Below are 22,227 nucleotides of genomic sequence, written 5' to 3'. Positions count from 1 at the left end.
TTGTTTGCCCATGTGGAAATCAAATTATGACTAATATTTGGTAATGGTTTGGTGTTGTTGCTGGATGAAGTTGTGTGAGCATTGTGAGTGTTAAGTTGAGTATCACTGTAACCAAAGATTGATCTCACAACATGTATTTTCCTATATGTTTTCTTCAATTATTCTCACGATAAAAAAATAAAATATGGATACATATTTAATTGAAACGTATTGAAGGTTTCCAACAAAATACAATCAATACCAATGTATTGATGAACATGAAAGACACACAACAAACACCTATTACAAAACAAAACAGAAGTTGGAAGTAACCCAGATTGCCAAAACTTGTAACAATTCTATATCTCTTCTACTTATTCTATTCGTTATTCATTCTTTCATAACATTATTTTATGATAAAAAAAACCCGAGCATATTCAGTGAATATGGGAAATGAGACCCATCAAGTGGGCACCCCATCTACTCAATAGAAAGCCCCTTTTCCCAAAAAAGTCCTTTTTTATTCTCGCACCCCATCTTTGGAAAAGTGCGTTTGCCTCCTTTCCATTGGGTGTGGAGCAAGTGCTAGGATATCCCATCACTCACCGCGTGCCACGTCACCATCTCAGCCACCTATTGAACAGAGTTATGAAGCAAGGCTCACGAGAAACAAGAGAAGGAGAGGAGGAAAGCACCCTCCGAGACTTGAGTGAGGCAAGACCCCCCCCCCCCCCCTCCCTTTCACTAGGGGAGACTTTGGTTCGGAAGAGCCGCTCTTGGTAAGGAGACTTGGGCTATAACAGTCTCCACATTCAAGGCCACTTGGGAATAGTATTAAACTCTTTCTCTTGCTTTTGCTTTTATTTTGGGTTCCAAAAAGTTTTGAGCTGCATTGGCTGCACTGGAAAAGCTATCGTGTCGTGGCTTATTGCCATCTTGCCACGCAATCTTGTGGGTCTTCATGCCGATAATGCAATTGTGGGAAAAACAACTTTGAAGGACTTGGAAAAACTTGGAAAAGGCATTTCTTAGTCCAATCTTAAATTCAATGAACTCTCCATTGTGTGAGAGAAAATTGATTGGACTAAGAATTCTATCAGATATTTGGCATGGTATGCCTTGTAATTAAAATTATAATGGTATGGGTTACTTTCTAAGATTACATATTGTTGACTATGCTTTTCTACAATACAATCCTCTATTTTACACTTTAGTTTATATTAAAATCCAACTCTGCACGTATATTCAATGTAGCAATTAGATCTTAAGTGACATATGAAAATCGTATTTCATTTTAAAGTATATTGCGCATTTGAATTCATGCAAGATATATGTTAATTTAAATTGTTGAATTTTTTTTAAAAAAACATGAATATTTGAATACTAATTAAAATAAAAATAGTTGAATAATTAAAACATTGATATTTAAACTTGAAATTTGATTTTACTCACCTATGATTCTACAATACATAAAATTTTGCCACATCCACGTATTCAAAATAAATTAGAATACACAATTCAGAGTTGGTGCTTGATGAATAAAATCTTAAAGTAAGTTGATACTTGAAAGAAATTGCAGGTGAAGTGGAAGGAGAATAAGACCTAAAAATAGTCAGGATGAGAAAGGGGAATCAAAATCAAATATATATTAAAGATAATGGTTTCCTAAAAGTTAATACTACTAGTTTTTTTTTGTTTTTAATACTAAATTGAATTAAAAATAATATTAATTGAAGAGAATACTTATTAAATTACTTGAAAGTTAACAACGTCAAAATGCTATAGATAGATAGAGGTAAGTATTTTAATTTATGCACATTTATATATTCTATTATGATTATATATATTCATGTTCTTAACCAATTTATGTTTTGTGGTATAAGAAAATAAATTGGTTTCTGTATAAGCTTCGAATTATTACCAATTACAAATTTTAAAAGGTGTGGGATTTTGTACTTGCTTGAATGAAAAATCAAATGGCCAACTAAATAACACAATCTTTGTAGTAACTATGATTGTTTTGATTTTAATTAAGATTTTTTAAGGTCCTTCGGGTCTTCCAGATGCATATAATGGTAAGGTTTTTTGTAGCAAAAATATATTTTTTATTGCCAACATGAAGGGGCTAAAAAAAATAAACATAATTTGCCTCTTTATATGATTGTTCTATTGCAATCTAGTAACAACTACCTCTTTGTTAATCTGTGAGCATCCATGTGCCAAGATACATTTTAAATAAAAAATCAATGATATCACATCAGCAAAAAATACCGTTTCAAAGGGCATAGAGTATGTGTCAATAATTTTTCTTTTGTGATATGTTTTATTTTGTAAAAGTGGCAGGTAGAGGTAATTTTTAATTTTTGCTTAGAATATTTATGTATTTATTATCAGAATTTTTAATGAACTTACAGTCATATTCAGTAAGGTTACAAATTTGGAAGATGATTTAATAATTTACTTTAAATTATCTATTTATACTGCAATGTACTGGTCTTGAAACTAAAAAGATATTTGTTTATATATTTTTAACAAAAAGCATTAATCTCTCTCTCTATATATATATATATATATATAAGTAGGAAAAACTGAAATAGTAGTACACAATATTAAACATTGAACTACCACTTGACACTTAAGTTATCAAAATATTTAAAACATTGTCAACCACACAACTTCATAGATTGTTTCATATATTACTATTACTTTTCTGTAAACCATTATTGTAGATAAGTTGGAAGAAATCATGCTCAAGCAAAGAATAACACTTACAGATTGATATAAATGGATTTATATTAATAAAAATTTAACAAAATAATCTTACTCTTAGTGAAATAGCTATGCAAGAGGGAATTATCAAAGATTATGAACATCAAGCTAAAAAATATGTGTTTATTATGGAGGTAATAGAATTGCTAGTATGGTAAAAATTTCTACAACCTCATGTTCTTTTTAGAAATACAAAAAATAGTATTCTAATTTTACAGACTAATGTCATAGGAAAGCCTTTCTAATGTAGGACATTAGAATATTTGTCTTATATTAAGTGATACAGAACAAAAACTTCTTATCATACAACACTAATAAAGAACATGAAAGTAGGTTTCTATTCTTGTGTATGCTAAGACAAATGAAGGTGCAAAGGAAGGGCAACTTTGCATTTAAAGCATAATCATTACTTCTTACTATCTTAAATTAACTTCATTTCTCGTATTGAAAAGCAATTAGGCATAACAATGTCCTACATTTTGATAAAATGTCCTATGTTAAAAGAGCTTGATCATAAGCACCTGGAATATTGAATATATTTCTAAAATAATAATATTATTTTTTGATAGAATTCATACAACTTTTTTGGGATATATATATATGTGTATATATATATATATATATATAAATATAAAATAAATTAAATAAATAAAAATACAATCTTCTAAACAATGATATGCATAAAATGCTAAAACTATGCATATGTATATTAATTATTTAAAAGCATGTACATATTTTGTTATATATGTATATATTTGTGTAAGCTTTTTCAACAATATAACTATACCTTAATACAGACACCCTATTCTATTATATTGTGTGTTTTTTAGAACAGAATTCTGAAAAATTTGAAGAATGGGATTTTTTTGAATAAAAACATGATGCTAAATAGGATGTGATAAATATAACTTGTTATAAAACTCAAGGACTCAAAATTAAAATTTGCTGAAGAATTTGTGATAATAAAATGTATCTGCAATTTCAAACCAATTATACTACGCATTTACAGAATTTTAATATTACCATACTTATATCAAATTATTTTATATAGTAAAATTTATATGTAACATAAAAATTATGTAGCAGAAGAGCACATAAAAATTCTATCTTAATTCCTCAAAGGTGCTAAATTAGTATATGTTGATAAAAGATATAATTTTAGGACTTTTCTAAGAATACACATGTATGTTGATATATACACACATATATATATCTATATATATTCTGTTTCTGATAAAATTAGAAGAAGCTTAATATAAAAAAGATATATATATTTATTTATTTATTGCTTCCCATCTCTGGGAAGCAATACTTTACTGAAATACAGAAATAGGGGGTGGAATGATTGCCCTTGCAGAGGAGCTGTGTGAAGATTGATAACTATGTTGTCCTTGCCTCCAATGAGGGCAGTATGGATGTCCAAAATGGCTACAGTGCTTATTTTAGTGCGATCCTTTGATGTTGATATTTTTCACGCACAATGTTGGCTTCTATCAGAAAATGTATTTCCATGGCCACAAAAATGTCTAGTAATAATCCATCTACAGTTCTGACTGTACATACATACAAAGGCTTGGACTTAACCTAGTGCACCATCAGAGACAGTTGTATGCTGTGTTAAGAATGAAGCAGGAAGGATCCGAACCAACACACACCAGGGCTCACCTATTCACACGGACATGTCCTAGCCAATAGGCAGACAGGAAATTCCATAGACATTAACAGTCCTTGCTCATTGAAGCAAAGTATGAGTGAGCTTTCAATTTTGGCAAAAGAGTACAGCAAAAAGAAAAGTAGATACGTGCTCTGCTCACATGATATTCAAAGGACATGACGTAGCACTACTAGTATTAAACATCAAAAATACAATTGCACAAACGTAAGCCAAAGTGTCAACTCTTTACTGCACATGTACTGCAACGAAGGGAAAAATGTGATCAACGAATTGTGAGATAATGTTACAAAGGGCATATGCCCAGTGCCCTGTCCAGCATAAACAAAGGTTCTGATAGAGGAAAATAAATGGCGACTGCCTCTATTTTCTCTGCGATTCTAAAGCTCGACCTTAAAACTAACATGTCCCATCTCTGCCGCCGTCAGAATCCCTTACTTCGGAGGATCCCAAGTACTTCTCAGTTGCTGTTGAGGCTCTGGACAATGCACTTGGAAGGAAGGAACTAAGAGCAGGATTTACAAGCATGCGTTGCACATCACAAGGATGAACAAGCCCAGTTCCACCATTCCATGCGCTGGAAACGACGCCAGACTGCCCAGGAAGATTTGGATAGTGTTGAGTAAAATACAAGCCACTGTCCCGCACACAGTGCTGTGACACACCGTTCCCCCTCAAGTGGGTTTGCGGAGTAGCAATGGGGCGGTTTAGGCTCAAACTGGGATTGGCTTTCACAGCATCGACAGCCATACCCTTAGTAGTATGCTGTACAAGGCTTTCCCATTGATGGTCCTCTAGCCTCGGCTGGCCAACGCTCGAATTAAATTGTGAACTGCGAATTCGATGCAATTCCGCGATGGCCATCAGCGCATCAATCACGGTCCGAGGCACTTGTTGCCCATTGGCGAATGGCCCGGTTGCCTGCATTGCAAACGACTCCGCCTGACCCCTACTACTTCTACTGGCCATCATGGAGCTTCGCTCACTACAGCCGGAATCGAGTCCAATGCTCTCGCCTCTTCTCTCAGGATCAGTCCTAGATACCTCCCCAGACGAAACACCATGCTCATTCACACAAGCTCGGGACTTCCCCACACCATAGGCCAATGAGGAAAACCCCCCGCTTCCTGACTTATCCTGGGCGCCTCGCGCCTGTTCAAGATGCTGCGGCTTGTGTGTCGATTTGGGAGTGCTCTGATCTGATTCTGCATCTTGGGCTTCACGAGACATGCGACATTCCTGCATATTGTGAAGCTCCAACTCTTCGACCTTCGATTTCAATACCTGACCCACCTGAGAATGCGCATTGTTCATAATGTTCCACATTTCCATGCTCCCGCGATTACCAAGTGGAGGCCATCCACCTTGCCGTCCTTCGGACGAAAAAGGAACACCCCTGAAAGCAGACTCTTTTCCATACGGTTTCACACGTGATGCAGCAGGAACAGGCATGCTCGTCGCAAGAGACGAAACCGCCGTACTAACAGGTGACTGCTGCAAAGACACTTTTTCAGCCGCAGAAAATGACCCACGCGCTACATTCTGGGATACTGCACATGAAGTCGGCTGAGACAAAAGAGACTGCCCAAACAACTTCACATCACCAATTCGGGCTTGCGGGGACTCCGTTGCTGGCCGTGAGGGCTCTGCATTGGAGGGCTTCACCATTTGTCCAGCACCACTCAGTTGATGAAGATCAGCTCTAGAAAAATTTCGTTCCTTCGATCCTCCTCCTGAGAACATCCACACCACATTTCAATGCTGCAATTTCATGACTATCACACGGAAATTGACTGAACAACCATCTCGCATGCATATCTCACAATATCAATAGCTCATAGTATGTGCTCTCGAAAGCACACCAATCATCCCACCAGCTACTGACAAAGAACGTACCGTGGCTAATGCTTCCCCACTGTTCTCCAATTTCTCCCTGCTGAGTCGAAGCTTCTCCAGGGTTGCTTGACACAGCACTAGCCACATTTCCTCTCAGAAATGTATGCGATGGTCCATGCTGGTGCTGATCATGCCGATGAGGCAAACCTCCCTGCTGCAACACTGGAGGTGACGGGGTTCTTGTCACCTGTGGGGGAAGTGGCACAACTACCTTAGGCTTCTGGACCACCAGAGGCTGAAGTAGAGAAGCAAGAGAGTATTGAGGTTGATGAATATGAGACTGAGAATGAGAATGGGAATGCTCTAAGGCTTGAATTTGGGCTTGGGCTTGAACTTGAACCTGCGCCTGAGTCTGATCTTGATGATGCTGATGTTGCTGAAGCTGCTGCTGCTGCTGTTGCTGTTGCAAATGTTGCAATGCCAGCTGAAACTGCTATGGACATAACAGGTACACAAAAGAAATATCAGCCACTGATATCAAAGGCCCAATGCCAGAACCATATGATTAAACACAAAGAACTCTTATATCCAAAGCATCCGACCATTCATTTACCTGTTGCTGTTGGAGCAAGGCTTGGTGTTGCAGTAACTGCTTCATTTGATTCGGAACTTGAGCAGAACTGCAAGCCCCCAAGCTTGGATTTCCTACCAGGTGACCTGGACTACCTTGCTCCTGCTGACTCCCACCTTGTTGAGCTTGCGGGTGATGAATCACCTGTTGATTTAGAACCAGTGGCTGCTGCTGCAGCTGACCAGCATGCCCAGGTTGGAGTACCACAACCTATCAAAACAAACTTTTCAACTACTGTATTTCCTCTTCCAAAACAAACAATCCCTCAACCATTGAAGCTGGAAAACTAGCTGTACCTGCGGCTGAAGAGGGTGAGGAACGCTCTTGCTCGTCTGATTTTGCTGATGATGTGCTGCCGCTTGATGCTGCATCATACTTGCCAGAAGCTGCTGATTTCGGACCATCTGCAAATCACGGCTAATCCATCAACACCAATCTACAGCCTCGCTATCCCACACAAAATCACGACTATTTGCTGCATCGCCACATTGCTCATTCCACTCTCACGTACCAATCGTCACAATCATGCACACCACAAACTCTCCGTCCACAACTACCCGGTTTATAAAACCGTACACTGTCACTAAGCACCAAGACCATCACTACTCAGCTTCTCAACCAACCACCTCTCCCCACCTGTGCGCTCTGCAATTGATGTGCAGCTTTCTGCTGAACACTTGCCTGACCGCTTTGTTGAACGCTTCCAGAACCTTGCAACTCCTGCTGCTGCAGCCCCTTCGCTTGACCCGACTTCTGAGCCAGAGATGCTGCAAGCTGTTGCTGCAAACTCAGCTGACTTGCCCTTTGATGCCCTGCGTTCGGAAACATTGGAAACCCATATTGCTGCACAAACGGGTTTACCCCACCCGCAATATTCTGTGCTAACCCGTTCGCACTATACATCCGCATAAATTTCTCCAATGCTATTTGATCTTCCACTCGCTGACCGAAAATTGGGTACAGCATGCTCTCCAACCCCGATGGACCACTACCCATCCCCATGCTTGGAACCCCGCCCACCGCTGCTTTCACATTCTGACAAACGCCATCCATGTCGCGAGCAGAAACACCGCCTCCCTTCAACTCATTCCCTGAGCTCAAACAAGCCACGTTGTTGCTGCCGTCTTCTGCTTCATCAACTTTCCTCTTCCGACTTCCGGCTACCCTGCCTCCCAGAATATTCACACCCTCTGCATTCAGAAGACCCAGTTTTGCCTTCGAGTTCTGAAAGTATGTTTTGATCTGCGTTAAAGACTTCGAGGGCAAACATTCGTGCAGCCTAGTCCAATCCTTCCCATGGTTCCGTATGATGTCCGCGAACTTCTCTTTCTCCTCTTGAGTCCAAGAAGTCGGCTCTCTCCTCGACTTGGTTTCACCGCCTCCAACCCTTCCCACCCTCTCACGACCTTGTTGACTACCTTGCGTCGACGAATTTGAGAACACAGACCCACCAGAATGACTCACAGCGGCTGGCAGTGAAGGAAAAGATGCTGAATCTGTGCTTAAAGATGTTGCCACTTGAGGTGACTCTGGATCAGCCTTCACGTCAACCGTAGGAACTGCCTTCGCTTCCTGCTCATCCGCTGCCAGAGTACTGATTTTGGCTAACATACCGACAGCCTTGACAAGGCCAGTATCTGGCTCACACTTGCAAGACTCCATATCACTTTCAGCATCCTTACGAATCACCGCTGCATCCTCCTCAACTACATAACCAATTGCCAAGTCTGTTGAATTATTACCGGTATTCCCATCCTTAGCCACAACGACTTCCACAGCCTCCGCAAATGTTTCCTTCTCAACAGCAACGAACTCAACTCTATCGTCCTCGGACACCTCTGCACCACACTCCCCCATTGAATGAGCTACAGTTGCAGGCACCTCGCATACTGCCTTCATCACACTGTCCAAAATAACTGAGCTCTGTGTCAAACAAACACCACTTTCCATCATCGCGTGCTTCGAGATGGAAACAATACAAGAAGCCCCTACTGCTTCAGAAACTGATTCGGAAACGACTGACGGGGTCTCAACTAATTCATCCTCCAAAACCCCGTTATCCACAGGTGCTTCCTTCAAAACTCCGTTATGCACAGGTACATCCTCCAAAACTCCGTTATACACAGGTACAACCTCCACAACTTCAGACTCCACCGCTACTTCCTCAACAACTATCTCCTCCACCCTCACACCCTCACCTGCCTCAGCTTCCACCGCTTCCATCTCCTGTACATCTACAGGAAGTACAACCTCTACCGACTTCTCACTCTCATCTCCCTTGTCCTGGTCACTTTCCACTTCCATACCAGGACCCGCGCTCACCGCAAGACCTGACACCCGCACATCTTCCGCCAGAACGCCCGCCGCTTCTCCACGCCCAACATCTGCACATTCGGGACTCTCCGCCATAACAGCTCCAACCCTCACCTTCAATGAATCCTCATACTTCTCCACCAGCTTGTCCAGCCCCAAACGCTTCCGGGTCTTGCAGAAAAATGCCTTGCACTGACCCACACTCTTTGTTGTTCCAACATGCACAGCAATCCTCTCGAAGTCCTTCCCAAATAGCCTAACACCCTCCGTAAACAGCTCCCTTTCTCTGTCTGTCCACTGCGCATCACCCTGCACACATCCAACCAAACCACAACTACCCTTCAGCTTCTACCACCAATACACGTGTGTTCCCACTGGTACGATGCACAACAAGCAATTAGACAAGATAACGTGCAACTTCGAAGAGCTAACCAACTCCCCCGATGATCCCAACAACCGTGCATTCCTCAATCCCAGCTCCAAACAATAATCGGCAATATCGGGATTCTCCTCTCCCAGTCAAATGCAATCCAATGCATATCCCTTAGTCCAACCTCTTTCCCAGCAGACTTCTCTAAATAGATTTGCAAATATCCGTTGCCGGTAACCATTGGTGCAGATACGTGCTGTTCGATTTGACCGCAGCTGGCGACTACTAATCCTGCGTCAACCATCGTCTTCACCGAGCTTCTTTCCCGACCGATCTTTACAGCACCTGCCACGGCGGAGCTCAAACCACAAGACACCGTCGCCCCCGATAATACCATCCCAAAAATCCCACCACGCCCCGCTGCACTGCCTGAAACTCCACCTGTCCCACACCACTTGTTTTCCTTTCCGCTCACACCCTTCCCTATCTCAACAGCTCCAGGTAGGCTCCCGGGTTCCAACGCTGAGCTCACCCGCTGACGCTCCACCGGCTTCTGCTGCATGCTGCTCCTCGCGGCCTTCGTACCTACGCTGATGTGAGAAACTCCCACCACCGCTCCCACTGTCTGCACGTTCGCACCTTCGGTCCGCCCATGCCCATTTGCCTCTCTTCGCTGGCTGCTCGTCTGCAGCCCCGTCGAAAGAAACGATCCACCCACTCGAGAATAATCCCGTCTCTTCTTCAGCTGCTGCCTCCGCCTTATCCTCTCGAAATCCTCCGACTTCTGGTTCCGATAGTAGAACTCCACACAATCCGCCGTCGTTTTCAACTCCAAATGCGACGCGATCTTGCTGAAGTTCTTGTTGTACACCGCGAACTTCTCCAGAAATACCCTCTTCTCTTCCCAAGACCATGGATTCATGCTCTTTCGCTCCCTCTCCATCCCAACAGGATCCTCCACCAGCGCGTTCTTGCTCTCAAACCTCCGCGCCAGTCTGTTCTCCTGCCCCACAATCATGCTCGGCATTTTCAACACGCCCCTCACCGGCCCCACCACTGCCTTCGCCATCACCTTCTTCATGCATTCCTCCGACACAGCTTCCACTTTCTCCATACCTGACACCACAACCACCGCACCGTCAATTCTCACCATCTCCCACTTCCCTCCCCACAACACACCCACCCTCTCATTCCTTTCCCTCCCTCCCATGTTACCGTCACCTCTTCACCCTTCCATCATCCATACCGCCTCTGCAACACATTCCAACACTCACTCACACCTCCATGCCACCCACGCTCCACACTGCCCGTCACATCATCCCATCACACCCCTCGTTTCAACTATTGCTCAACCACAAGCCTCGACCATTCCTCTTGCTTCCAACATCACCAAACTACCTGCTTGTACGGGCCTCAACCGCAGAGATGACCGATGGCAATGAAGTGCAGTCCCGTTCCGTTTCTCCACCTCCCATCTGCGCACGGGCTTTGTTCCTCTCTGCTGTTGCCTCATCCCCACCTGCTCCTGCTTCCACGCCTCTTTCAGTGCTCGAAACCTCATCGCTAATACCTGCTCCGCAAACCTCAACGACTGCCGTCTCTCTCCCATCTTCTCCAACATCCTCTCCTGGTTCCGATAGTGCCTCTCCACGTTCTCCTTCCATACGCCTGCTTCCGCAGGACACCTGTACAACGTTCCTTCCACGCCAACACCCTCCCTGAGAAGGTGCACAAACGTCTCCCTTGCCTGCTCGGCTCGCTTCTTATTCTCCTCCATCAAACTTCTCGCAACCACCTCCACATCCCACGATATCACCTTTCTCTCTGCCTCCTCCTTCTCTGCAACCCCACATTTTGACACACCCGCTGTCACATCCATCTCCTCTCTCTGTGCCGGCTCTGTTTCTGCCCTAGGGCTGTATGCCGGATTCCCCTCACTCTCCAATCCCACACTCATCTGCTTCGACGTCCACTCTTCTTGCTTCTCTTCACCCAACTCACCTTCCTCCAGAACTCCTCCATCGTCCACCGATCCTCCGTGTCCACCCTCACTCACGCCGCCCCCGACTCGCTCCCCAACATTCCCGGCTGCTCCAGCTCCGTCGCTTCCCCATCTCCCATTTCCGCATTCCTCTCCTCCTGACCAATTCCGACCAGAACACGCAACCTGCATCGCCTCGCCACTTTCTCGACTGTCAACCCTTCCCGGATGGACCTCTGCTGCATCCACGTCCATAGCTTCACCGTCATCAATTCCATCCTCCACTTTCACAACACCGTCCACGCCAGCACTCCCCTCATCACCAACCACTCCCGCAACCCATTCACCCGCTGCCCTCCTGTCACTCCCAACCTTCTCCGCCTTCGCTAGTTCCCTTTCGACCTCCTCGATCTCATACTCAACTTTCTCCACTCTCAGCAGTATATCCTCCTTCGCCCATCTCGAACCAGCGTCACTCACACCGACCTCACCACCCACCTCCACACCGCCGCAGTGCTCAACTGACCCACGCACTTTCGGTGACGCTTGGCACTCCATCGACTCCTTCAAACCCAACGCCTCACAGCATTCACCTTGTCTCACGCTCTCTTCCAACCCGCATTCTGTCACCGCACGCATGTTACCTCTTTTCTCAACATCATCCGCCACCACACCCTCAGGCTTCGAAATCCAACCGCCCGCCTCCGCTTCTGCTGCCACTCTCTCGCATACCTTGCCTACTACCTCTTGCTCCACTCCGTCACACTCCACCATCGCCTTCGACACAACTGCACGCACCCACTCGCCACGACTCACAAGTCAACACCTCTGCACCCTCTCACACCTCGCTTCTCACTCTCACCGCTCGACTCCCCTTCCCCAAAACTCACATCCGCAAAAGCTGCCATCCCATCCACACATCCATCACCCATTCACGCACCCACTCCTGCACCATAAACACCAGCTGCTCAACACAATCCATCATATCCCATCCATTCCGACGTACCTTCCGCTGCCTGCTGCGAAGGTGATGCTGACGGCGTCAGCGGAGGCAATGTGCTCAGATTCGACACAACAGACACGGGGCTTTCCTCTGCTGCCTGCGACTCCTGCGTCTGCACCACTTCCGTCGTTGCGCCACTTACACTCGATCTTTCCCTTCCCGACACGCTGCCTCCCGATGCGGACACCCCAACCTCATCCGTCTCCACAACCTTCTTCTTCTCGTACTTTGCAAGTCCTTGACCCCACCCCAGCCGAGGCCGTTTCGGCGGAGACGGTTGGCTCCCATCATCGCGACTCGCTTCCTGCACCCCTGGCGAAGCTGTCGAATGGGGTGAAACCTGTGGCGACGACGCGCTCCCGGACACGTCCAGCGCCTGGGGTCTCCCCACGGGCCCCTTCGCGGTCCCGCTACTTGCAACATAACTACCGCTTCGGGATGCACTCACGGAACTCGACCTCTCCTTCCGCCTCCACTCACACCCACCCACTGCCTCCTTGATTCCACCCACGCCGTCACCCGTCAAACCGTCCCGACTGCTACTCCCGTACCCGTCCACTCTACGCCCCTCCAACTCCTTGTCCGCCTGCGACCACTCCCTTCCTCCGTCGTGCTGGGACAACTTCCCCTCCCTTCTGCTGTAACCCTCCGCCTTTCCGCCCACCCTCTCACGAAGATCTCGCTGCAATTTCTGCGACGACTCCCAACCATTACCCACCGCTCCTTTCGATCTCTCCCTCTCCCAACAACTCTTCTCTGCCTCACACACCGCTTGAGAAGGAAACGAACGCACGCCATGCTCGATTCCGCCACAGCTCCCGCCGTCCCTGCCGTCTCTCAACAGCAGAAAAGGTTCCTTCTTGTGCCTCTCCTCCAATTCCTTCGCACGCTGGTCCACGCCCACACCGTTGCCGAACCCCGAACCCCCGACAGGACATCCTGATCCTGGATAGAACGACTCTCTGTCAAACTTCCGTCCTAACCCGTTCTCCACAGGGCCCACGGACCCGAACGGCGGCTCCCCTCGATGTCCTGGTGACACATACCGCCCGCCCTCGTTGTGAAACCCGGTGTGTCGCCCTGCAACAAAGGACAACCCAACCATCCGAATACAAATCAACACCCCTTTCTTCGCACACCCGATCTAGTCCAACACTGCTACCTGCGCGAGCCAACAGGTCAAAGGGACACACCCATTCCCGTACGACCAAAGTTTTCATGTGCCTAATCGCTTCCACTCACCGTTCAGCCGACGCTTGTTCGGAGGTCCAAGGCTCCCGTTCACAGGGTGCAGCCCACCGAAGGCTCTGGGATAAGGCGCTCCAAACGAAGCTCTGTCCGAATTCCACTCCCTCTTCCCTCCGATAATCCTCTCCCTGTCACCTCTATCTAACCTCGCATCCCGGTTGTAAGGCTCTCTGTGCCACGCTGATGCGTGATCGATAGGCATGGAAGTCGATGAGTCGCGAGCATTGGGCAGCGCAGTTGCACGGGCATCACCCCTACCAGGACTATACATCTGCCCTCTCCAACCACGTTAATCCTCCGCAACAAAGCGCCCCCGCACAGACATTGGACCCGCTTTCTACATGCTGCACAAGGCGCGGCCAATCTGGAATGTTTTCTTCTTCACACGTACACTGGGGTTTCCAAACTACCCAACCAAACATCGACCAACAGTCACCTTCCCGAGTTATTCTATTGCAGGGGCGTACCCTCCTTCCCTGCATGCATATCAATAGGTTACTCACCGAGGGCCATGCCGGAAAATAACGGCTGAGCAATTTCAACATTTTTGTCTTTCACCCCAGGCACAAGATCCACTTCCGTCCGAAAACCAGGGCTCACTGCCAGTGCCAACACATCACAGAGAGAAATTGCCCAAAAAATATGTCATCCAAAAGCGGTCATTCATAGAGATTTTTCTAATAGTCCTTACTGGCGCCGACATGAAAAGTGACAAGATCAAAATGCATACAACGCCTTACCTACAAGCACGAGGAAAACCTTCTGCTTCTCCCTACGTAAACCGCCAAGTTAGAACATCCACCAGGCCACAACCCTGTCCAAACAACGCTGCTTTCTAGCGCCCCCACTCACCACAGACCTGTACAACCTGGTAACTCTCGCTGGTGTGCATATCCCTGTATCTTCCCTGCATCATGACACACTCTGAACACTTATGATCTCACACACTCGCACAATCTCCGCGCCACCAAGTTTATCCTGCATCGCTCACACCACCAACTGCGCCAACTAGCCACCACATCTCCCACCCGCCTACCTACTCTCGTTTTCTGCACGGCCAAGAGCACCCTAGCCACAATGTCGGCTTTTCCGGCACTCAAAATGTAGTCATATCTCCGGGGCAACTTCGACCCATCTTGCAGACATTCTCACAGTCCGCACGCTTCACCTTGTACACAATCGTGCCCTCTTCCGAAACGCCTGCGAACGAGGCCCCAGAAAAATAGAAAAACAGCAACGCCAGCGTTCCTCTGCAATTCCCTCTCGAACAATAACAACGTGTCCCTCGCTCTCGCCTCTTTCCCAATCTCAACTTTCCTCACTCTTGGTTTCCTACAATACACTATTCTGTGCTCAGGAAGCACGCAGTGCAATTGCCCAATTGCCAGGATTTGTTGATTGAGCTACCCCTAACTCAAAGAATGGTACCAACTTGATGACGAGGAAATCTCTCGCTCTCTCTCTCGCCCGCCCTCTCGGTGCTGAGTAGGAGTAAGACAAAGCATGTCAAGCGAATCTGAAGGAGAAACTGTGGGACCGCGATGCGAACCCTGCGCGCGACCACGAGGTGCTCTCTTTCACCTCGCTCCAGCCGGGGCGCGCAGTCTGCACCGCCCCATTTCCACACCCAACCACGCGGTCCAGGATGATTGCGGGAGAAGGATAATGATCTGGGACCGTCTGGTTGGCCACTTTGTTTCCCAACAATCACGGCGCGTAAAGATGGAACTCTTGTTCGGGGAATAGTGAACAGTATTCAACTTTCCATCCATCTGTGCACCCAAATTGCACCTTCCTTGATAGGTCTTTCTTCGGTTTTGTGGGGATTTGACAGACGAAGCAGCGTTTTCTGGTCGTTCCTCTTCGGCTTCTGGTCATCTCGCCCCTTTGTTTCTCCTCCACTAAGCCCTCACTTGCAGTTTTGAATGCCCATCTTCATTCTGGATGGGGACAGCAGAGCTTGTGGGTCTCACCCGAGTGTATGTAACCTTCCAGTTCTAACTTCACGCCACTTTTGTTAAATTTGTTCAAAACTTCCAGTGCAGAGCACAATTCGCCAATCCGTATTCATCGTCTCGCTTGTGGGTCACCGCGGATTGCGTTCGGTGGGCCCGTATCTCCATCTCTCTCCTTCCTAATTCCCATTCACCGTTGCGACCCTTCTTCACTCCTAATTTCCTTTTTCTCGTGTACCTACGATTCCCGTTCGATTGTGTCAGCTTTCTAAATTACTCTCATTCCCTTCTTCCACTTTACAGTTCGTCACGTACCATTCTCGTTTCTCAGCCATTAGATATCGAGAGCTTCTTCAGTACCTTGATGTCGTTTTCGACGTAAGAGTTTCGTAAAAGTTATGGGCTGGTCGAGAAGCGACGGTGATTTTTCTGCATACATTAATGAAGTGGAGATGACACTCCGAATAATCTTCTTTTAAGGCTGCAAATTTGCACTTCGATGAATCCAATCCTCCTATTTATAACTCTTTCGTGTTTTTAACATTCCTGTGCAGGACCGTTGGGGACAGGGAGACATTTGTTCTCACTCTTCATTTTTCAGTCAATTGGTTCATGTTATCCTTTAAAAATTCAACTCGTGTTTCTATTATTGGGTACTTAAACCGTGGACGAGGTGAATAGTAAATGCGCTTAACTCTTGTGTCGATTTTAATTGCATTTCAGTAAAAACATCATGGATGCGCATAATTGTTGAAGTATCTATTGAAGTATATCAGTATTCTGTGGGTACACAATGACGCGACATCCTTGTGCCAGACGGTATCCTGGTAAAAGATAATGAACCAATTTGTTGTTTTATGGTTTCTAAATGTTTTTATCCTGCAGCACTGTGATTGTTTTTACCGGGAACGAATACCACGGCCTTGGTCCGATCCTTTACTGATGCAGCTTTCGCCGAATGAAATGTTATTCATCCAAAGTCCTAACCGATCTAAATTCAGCTAAGCAGCCGAGCGTCTCGTCGACAGATAACCCAAGCTTGACTCTCGCGCCAAGCATTCAAGTCATAGCCAACTAGTAAAGGTCAAGGAGGAACGAATCCCGGCTTTCAAGATGGACCCTCGGGTGAAACATCGGTCTCGGAGGAGGATGGGACCCCGCATACCGACGACGATCAGGGTCTGATTCAAAAACTTCGGTTTGAATCTACTCCGGCGAAAGAACGTGGATTGTGGAGCATATAAGGAAACAATTTTCAAACGCGAAAGTGTAGTGCTGCTTTGTCTCGCACGTTAGAGCGAGCGTGCTTGCGATGGAGAGGCTAAAATTAAACCTCAATTCGTGTCTCATTCCCGAATTCTCGCCTAATCTTCAACATGTGTATGCAACTCAAAGTGTGCCCCTTTTCTAGTGTAAGTTGTTTGAAACTCTGAGTGCGGGTCCCACCCGCCATCAATGCTGCTCATGGGTCCTATTCCTGGCATCCGTTGCTTTGTCTCGAAGTCTTCTCCTTTAGGATGTGTTGGGCCCTCCAGTACGGGGATGATTTCTCATCAGCAATTTGAAGGATTATAACAGCTGGCATTGCAAACTGTGCATTGCCAATGGTAATTGCTCTCGCAAGTTGATTTGATTATTGGTTTACAATCCTAGCAATATATTTCGATACCGAATCGAGAATCGAATATTGTGAAAGAGCACTGTTTACAGATTTATTTTTGCCTTGATTCTGCGACAGGATTCTTTCGTAACCATTCCCCGCAGTGCACGTTTCATGTTCCTCACTACAAGTAATGCCACCCACCATACTGATTGTTGTACATTCCTTTCAACCACCATATGACTGGTAAATCAAAGAGTATGGTGTTGATCTTGCATTCACAACACCGACATCACCTTTGAAGCTGAAAGACTCAAACAAGTCAATGAAATTCGTTTATTGCACGGACATTTCTCATTTGAAATAGGCAGAGAGGCCACCTCTAACCTCTTTCCAGATATCGTGACTGATTTCCAACAGTAGTTGATGAATACATATTTCTATTTATTTTCTTAATGTGATTAGAAGATGCTGCATCAGCAGTACGATTAACTTACATTGCACATGTCCAAGTTCTAGAAGTATATATAAATATATACATATTAAAAAGATTGTTACAAAGAAAATTACAATGAGTTACATATCATTGATGATTGAACACATTGGGAAAATAAATTTGATTAAGTTTTAAAACTCAATAGCTTCTTAATATATGACTTTTTAAAAATTTGACAATCAAGCCTAAGTCATAGCTCTGCAACTCACATTATAATTGATTGACATAGGTCTTTTTTTGACGTTTTGTCCAAACAATAACATAACACCTTTGTTTTACTTATAGTTTGTATTCAAATAGATATAATATCATATCAAGAAGAACCTTAAATCAAATATGTCTTCAAATCACCAAGATCCAAGTTATTGCATTACATAGTTAACTAAGACTTAGACAACTACATTACCTAAACAATCAAGTACAACAACTTGGTCAGTAAATTCACCAATTTGTCATCTTTTTTATTATTTGGCCAAGTATTTATAGCTTGAGTTGTTTGTATAAGCTTTGTATATACTTCAAAGAAATATGTTAGGATTCTTGAATGATTAAATAAATCTATAAAATGCTTTTATAACCATACTAAAAAATTTAAAATGATATAATAAAAATTCTAGTTAAACTATTGCAAATTACAACTCAAAACCAATATGCTAGGTTTGTATCATTTAATAGTTTCTCTAAGAACTACAATGATATATTCTCAATCCTTTGAAGTGAATCCATTGAGTTCCCTCTCAATTCTTCATAAGATCAATGGACTATCTTTCATATCTTCCAACTAGTTTTAAAGAATCCTTATACTAATAAAGTTTAGAGTAAGGAATTGAAAGAATAAATAGAGAAAAAATAATCAAGTCAATGAAACATGATGAGATCCACAATGACAAACTAAAAGGCACTAAGTACTACCAATAAATTAGATAGAGTTAGATATGCATTAATTACACACTTCTAGTTAGATTCACACATCTTTGGATTAGAAAAGGTTCTACCTTGCAAATTTTGGCCTAATTGCAAAACATTAAATATAATAGCCACATAAGCAACTTGTTTAGAAACCATCAAAATCTTAAAGTTTTTTTTTTTTTTTTTTTTTTTTTTCTTCCACCAATATTTAGAACAATGATATAAATACCATTGATAGAGTAAAAAACTTAAGTCTACTTTGATACATGATTTGACAAGATCTATCTTCTTTATTTTAAAACAAATATTGACAATCATATTTATAAGATCAAAACTAACTTTGTTGAATATGAGAACTTAGGTGTAATTTGATTAAATAGAAAGAACCATCATTTTCTCAAATAAGGCTATATATATAATTATAATTTGGATCTTTGATTAGGTTTAAAAATAATTCAATTAATTCACTGATCTACATGGTTTATCTAAACTATTTGGAGAAAAAATTAATTTTTTATTAGCTTTAATTTAATTTAATTATCAAACACCTAAATCTAATTTAGTTTAATTAATTAAATTTATAAAATATATTCTAAACCATAAAACATTCTAGAACTAAATTTTAATTTTTTAATTTGGAAAGGATAATTAAATTATTTTCTTATATCTATTAAGTATTAAGATATTATCTTGGGTGATTATTTGGCCATTATTTAATACCTACAACTACACATATGTTATATATTTAGTTGTCTAAATACAACAAATCTTGACTAAAAGTTGATAAGTATTCATAAAAAATATTTTAAAAAAATCTTAAGGCTAATTAATATAATATGTATTTATTAGTTAATATACTATGTATTTATTAGTTAATATGACTTTGTTATCTTAGTATTATAGATATATTTATAATTATTTAAAAAATATGAATAAGTAGAAATAAATAAAATAATTTAATTTGATAATATCTTATAGAAAAGCTTCCTAGAAGCTCGATTGATGTGGTTTCACCTTTATACATGTCTATAGATGATTGGTAGATTAAAAACTTGATCAAAAAATTAACCATGTGTCATGTGTGTTGATAGCTTATGGTATAAGCTAACAATGTGGTACACTTATAGAAAACTTGTCTTATAAGTCAAGACACGTGTCTTATAAATTAAACACATGTTGGAGGTCCTATAAAATGTTATTATATAGCTCTTAGATAGATAGTATATATAGAGGTAAGAGTAAAATCTTCTCTATTCTTGTCAACTCTTTTCTTGCTTTTAATCTAATTTCAAGAGTCTTTAGTTTTTTAGCCTTTGGCAATAGTCATTTTAGTTTTTTATTAAATATATTTACTTTCTTATTTTTAATTTGTTATCTATTTTTAATTTATTTTTTATTTTTTATATGTCTTCTTTGAATTCTTATCCATGATATATTAACAAAATCTCCAATTCATTATTTTTGTCTTATTTTTAAAAATAATTATATTATCCTACTTCTATTGTTGTATTTCAAAGATTGCAAACTATTTACCTTGAACAACATTCATTTTTTTAACATTGATTTTTTTCTTAAAAAGAGTGGATTATTCTTCTTTTGGAGATTTTCATTTAATATCAAAGGTTGCAAATTACCCTCATCTAATTTGACTTATGGATTTATTAAGTTGTTTGAAATGAAATAAAAAATTATAGATGCTATACTTGTCAGAAATTAGAATAGTTTTACAACTATTCTTGATCTTCATGAGCTTGTTAACATTCTTAGGATAGAAATTTCACACATCACCAACATCAACTATAGAATCTCTATTTTTACATCTATAGAAGAAGTTTAGAATCTACATTAAGAAGTTGCACAATTGAAGGAAGCAAGTAGATTGATCCCACAACCAAATCTAAGAAGATTTGCTTCTACAAGTATAAAAAATGCAAAGATTAGTATGCCTAAAAGATTTGATGGAACAAGATCAAAATTTTGAGGATTTCTCTAACATATCAAGTTCTATTTAAGGTTACATCTTTTATAATATTTTGATGGATTTATTTAAATTGGACTTATAGATGCTTTACTATCTAGAAGTATTCTTTCTAAGATTATATCTTTAATAGAAAAGATTCATGACTTTTTTATAATTTGAATTCATTTCTAAAAATATTTACGACTACATTTGAAAAAAGTCATTAAGGAAGAGTGTAGTGATCAAGCTCTTATCTTTATAAAAAAGATCACAATCAACCATTATATATGCTGTTGAATTCTAAAATCTTGCTTATGACATGGACTATAATAATAAAGCCCTTATCAATCACTTTTAATATAGATTAAAGGATATTATCATAGATTTGTTATTGACTATGCCAAAAATAAATTCTTTAGAATAATTTATTCTTCAAGCCATTACACATAACAATCAACTATTTGAAAGGCATCTAGAATAAAGATTTGGATGGAGAAGAATAAATCAAGCAATAACAGTAACTTGTTAGTTTTCAAAAACTTATTTGTTAAGACCAAAATTAATGTGAATTGATATAGTATGTTTTAAACCTCTTACTAAGTAAGAAAAAATTGAATCAAGGAATTTGTACCTATATTATGGAGAATCCAAGCACACTACTTAATATTATTTAAAAAATAATGTAATCACAAAATAAGGAGCATGGTTGCTAGAAAAGACAATGTATTATAAAACAAGTTTCTTTAGCTATAATAGGAACTATATGGCTAAAATCATATGCAACATCTAGTGAAGGTCCTATCTTCTTTTCAAATCCTCCATCTTATTTTATAATAGAAGTATATTTAGGATCTAAGTATCACAAAGTCTTTGCTTAATTAGATTGAAGAGCCTCAATATGTTTTATAAACAAAGATTTTGTATAAAAAAAAAAAAAAAAAAAAAAAAAAAATTATTAATCAAGAAAATTAAACCTATACATGTAGAAGTCATAGATGGTCATTTGTTATCTTTTGAAGATGTTACATATGATAGTGTTTCTTTAAATGTAGCAATTGAAGATTATATTAATATAGTAATATTTATTATGATAAGATCTATCCATAATTTAGTTATTTTAGAATTACCATGGTTAAAAAAGTATAATCCTCAAATAGATTAGATTTCTTATAACCTTAAATTTCTTTATAGTTTAATTCAAAATTTTTTTGTCAAACAAAAATACATAAGTTTAATATATCCAAACCTTAATTAGTAGGTACAAAAGCTTTCATATATGTGACAAAAGAAAGATCATCTTCTGTTATATATGTCACATTTATTTTTGATTATGGAAAATAAGTGCATTTACAAGAACTTGGCCAAGAACTTCATATGCCATTCAAAATCTCTAGTAGGAGCTCTTATCTTATTTCTAAGAAAAAAGATGGATCTTTACAAATATGTATAGACTATTAAAGACTTAATAAGGATACCATTAATAATAGGTATTCTTTATCTTTGAT

At 41.5% G+C, this 22,227-nt stretch overlaps 1 protein-coding gene and 1 long non-coding RNA gene across 13 annotated transcripts; one reads left to right on the top strand and one right to left on the bottom strand.

Annotated features, from left to right (window-relative positions):
* Positions 1-4,628: 4,628 nt before the first annotated feature.
* Positions 4,629-15,272, bottom strand: LOC112289670 (uncharacterized). 12 transcript variants are annotated; one of them, XM_024535083.3, is made up of 11 exons: positions 14,543-15,272; positions 13,797-14,278; positions 12,558-13,634; positions 10,969-12,339; positions 9,755-10,686; positions 7,524-9,509; positions 7,184-7,291; positions 6,870-7,097; positions 6,657-6,749; positions 6,317-6,503; positions 4,629-6,153 (listed from the first exon to the last, which is right to left on the bottom strand). In XM_024535083.3, exons 2-11 carry the CDS (start codon positions 14,071-14,073, stop codon positions 4,820-4,822), a joined length of 7,593 nt encoding a protein of 2,530 aa, XP_024390851.1. In that variant the 5' UTR covers positions 14,074-14,278; positions 14,543-15,272; the 3' UTR covers positions 4,629-4,819. The 12 variants fall into 12 exon arrangements, with proteins under 12 accessions (XP_024390851.1, XP_024390852.1, XP_090111084.1 ...); XM_024535084.3 differs by having other exon boundaries at positions 6,657-6,746; XM_090254958.1 differs by having other exon boundaries at positions 6,657-6,746; positions 6,870-7,064.
* A 73-nt stretch (positions 15,273-15,345) lies between these two features.
* On the top strand, positions 15,346-17,184 carry LOC141045987 (uncharacterized). Its single transcript, XR_012218629.2, has 2 exons — positions 15,346-16,584; positions 16,759-17,184. It is a non-coding gene; the product is annotated as an uncharacterized LOC141045987 (long non-coding RNA).
* The last annotated feature ends 5,043 nt before the right edge of the window (positions 17,185-22,227 follow it).

The sequence above is a fragment of the Physcomitrium patens genome, chromosome 12, assembly GCF_059467195.1.
Source record: "Physcomitrium patens ecotype Gransden chromosome 12, ASM5946719v1, whole genome shotgun sequence".
Lineage (NCBI taxonomy): Eukaryota > Viridiplantae > Streptophyta > Bryopsida > Funariales > Funariaceae > Physcomitrium > Physcomitrium patens.
Note: the sequence above shows the minus strand (reverse complement) of the source record. Positions and strands in the feature narration are given on the sequence as shown.

What these genes read in the sequence shown, in the direction of transcription:
- LOC112289670 (XM_024535075.3), bottom strand. Translation starts at nt 14,073, where the DNA reads ATGTATAGTCCTGGTAGGGGTGATGCCCGTGCAACTGCGCTGCCCAAT. An exon ending in GTTGAGGCCCGTACAAGCAG is followed by an intron (nt 10,687 to 10,968) that starts GTAGTTTGGTGA and finishes TTGTGGTGTCAG; the next exon opens with GTATGGAGAAAGTGGAAGCT. An exon ending in CTCACCCTCTTCAGCCGCAG is followed by an intron (nt 7,098 to 7,183) that starts GTACAGCTAGTT and finishes TTGTTTTGATAG; the next exon opens with GTTGTGGTACTCCAACCTGG.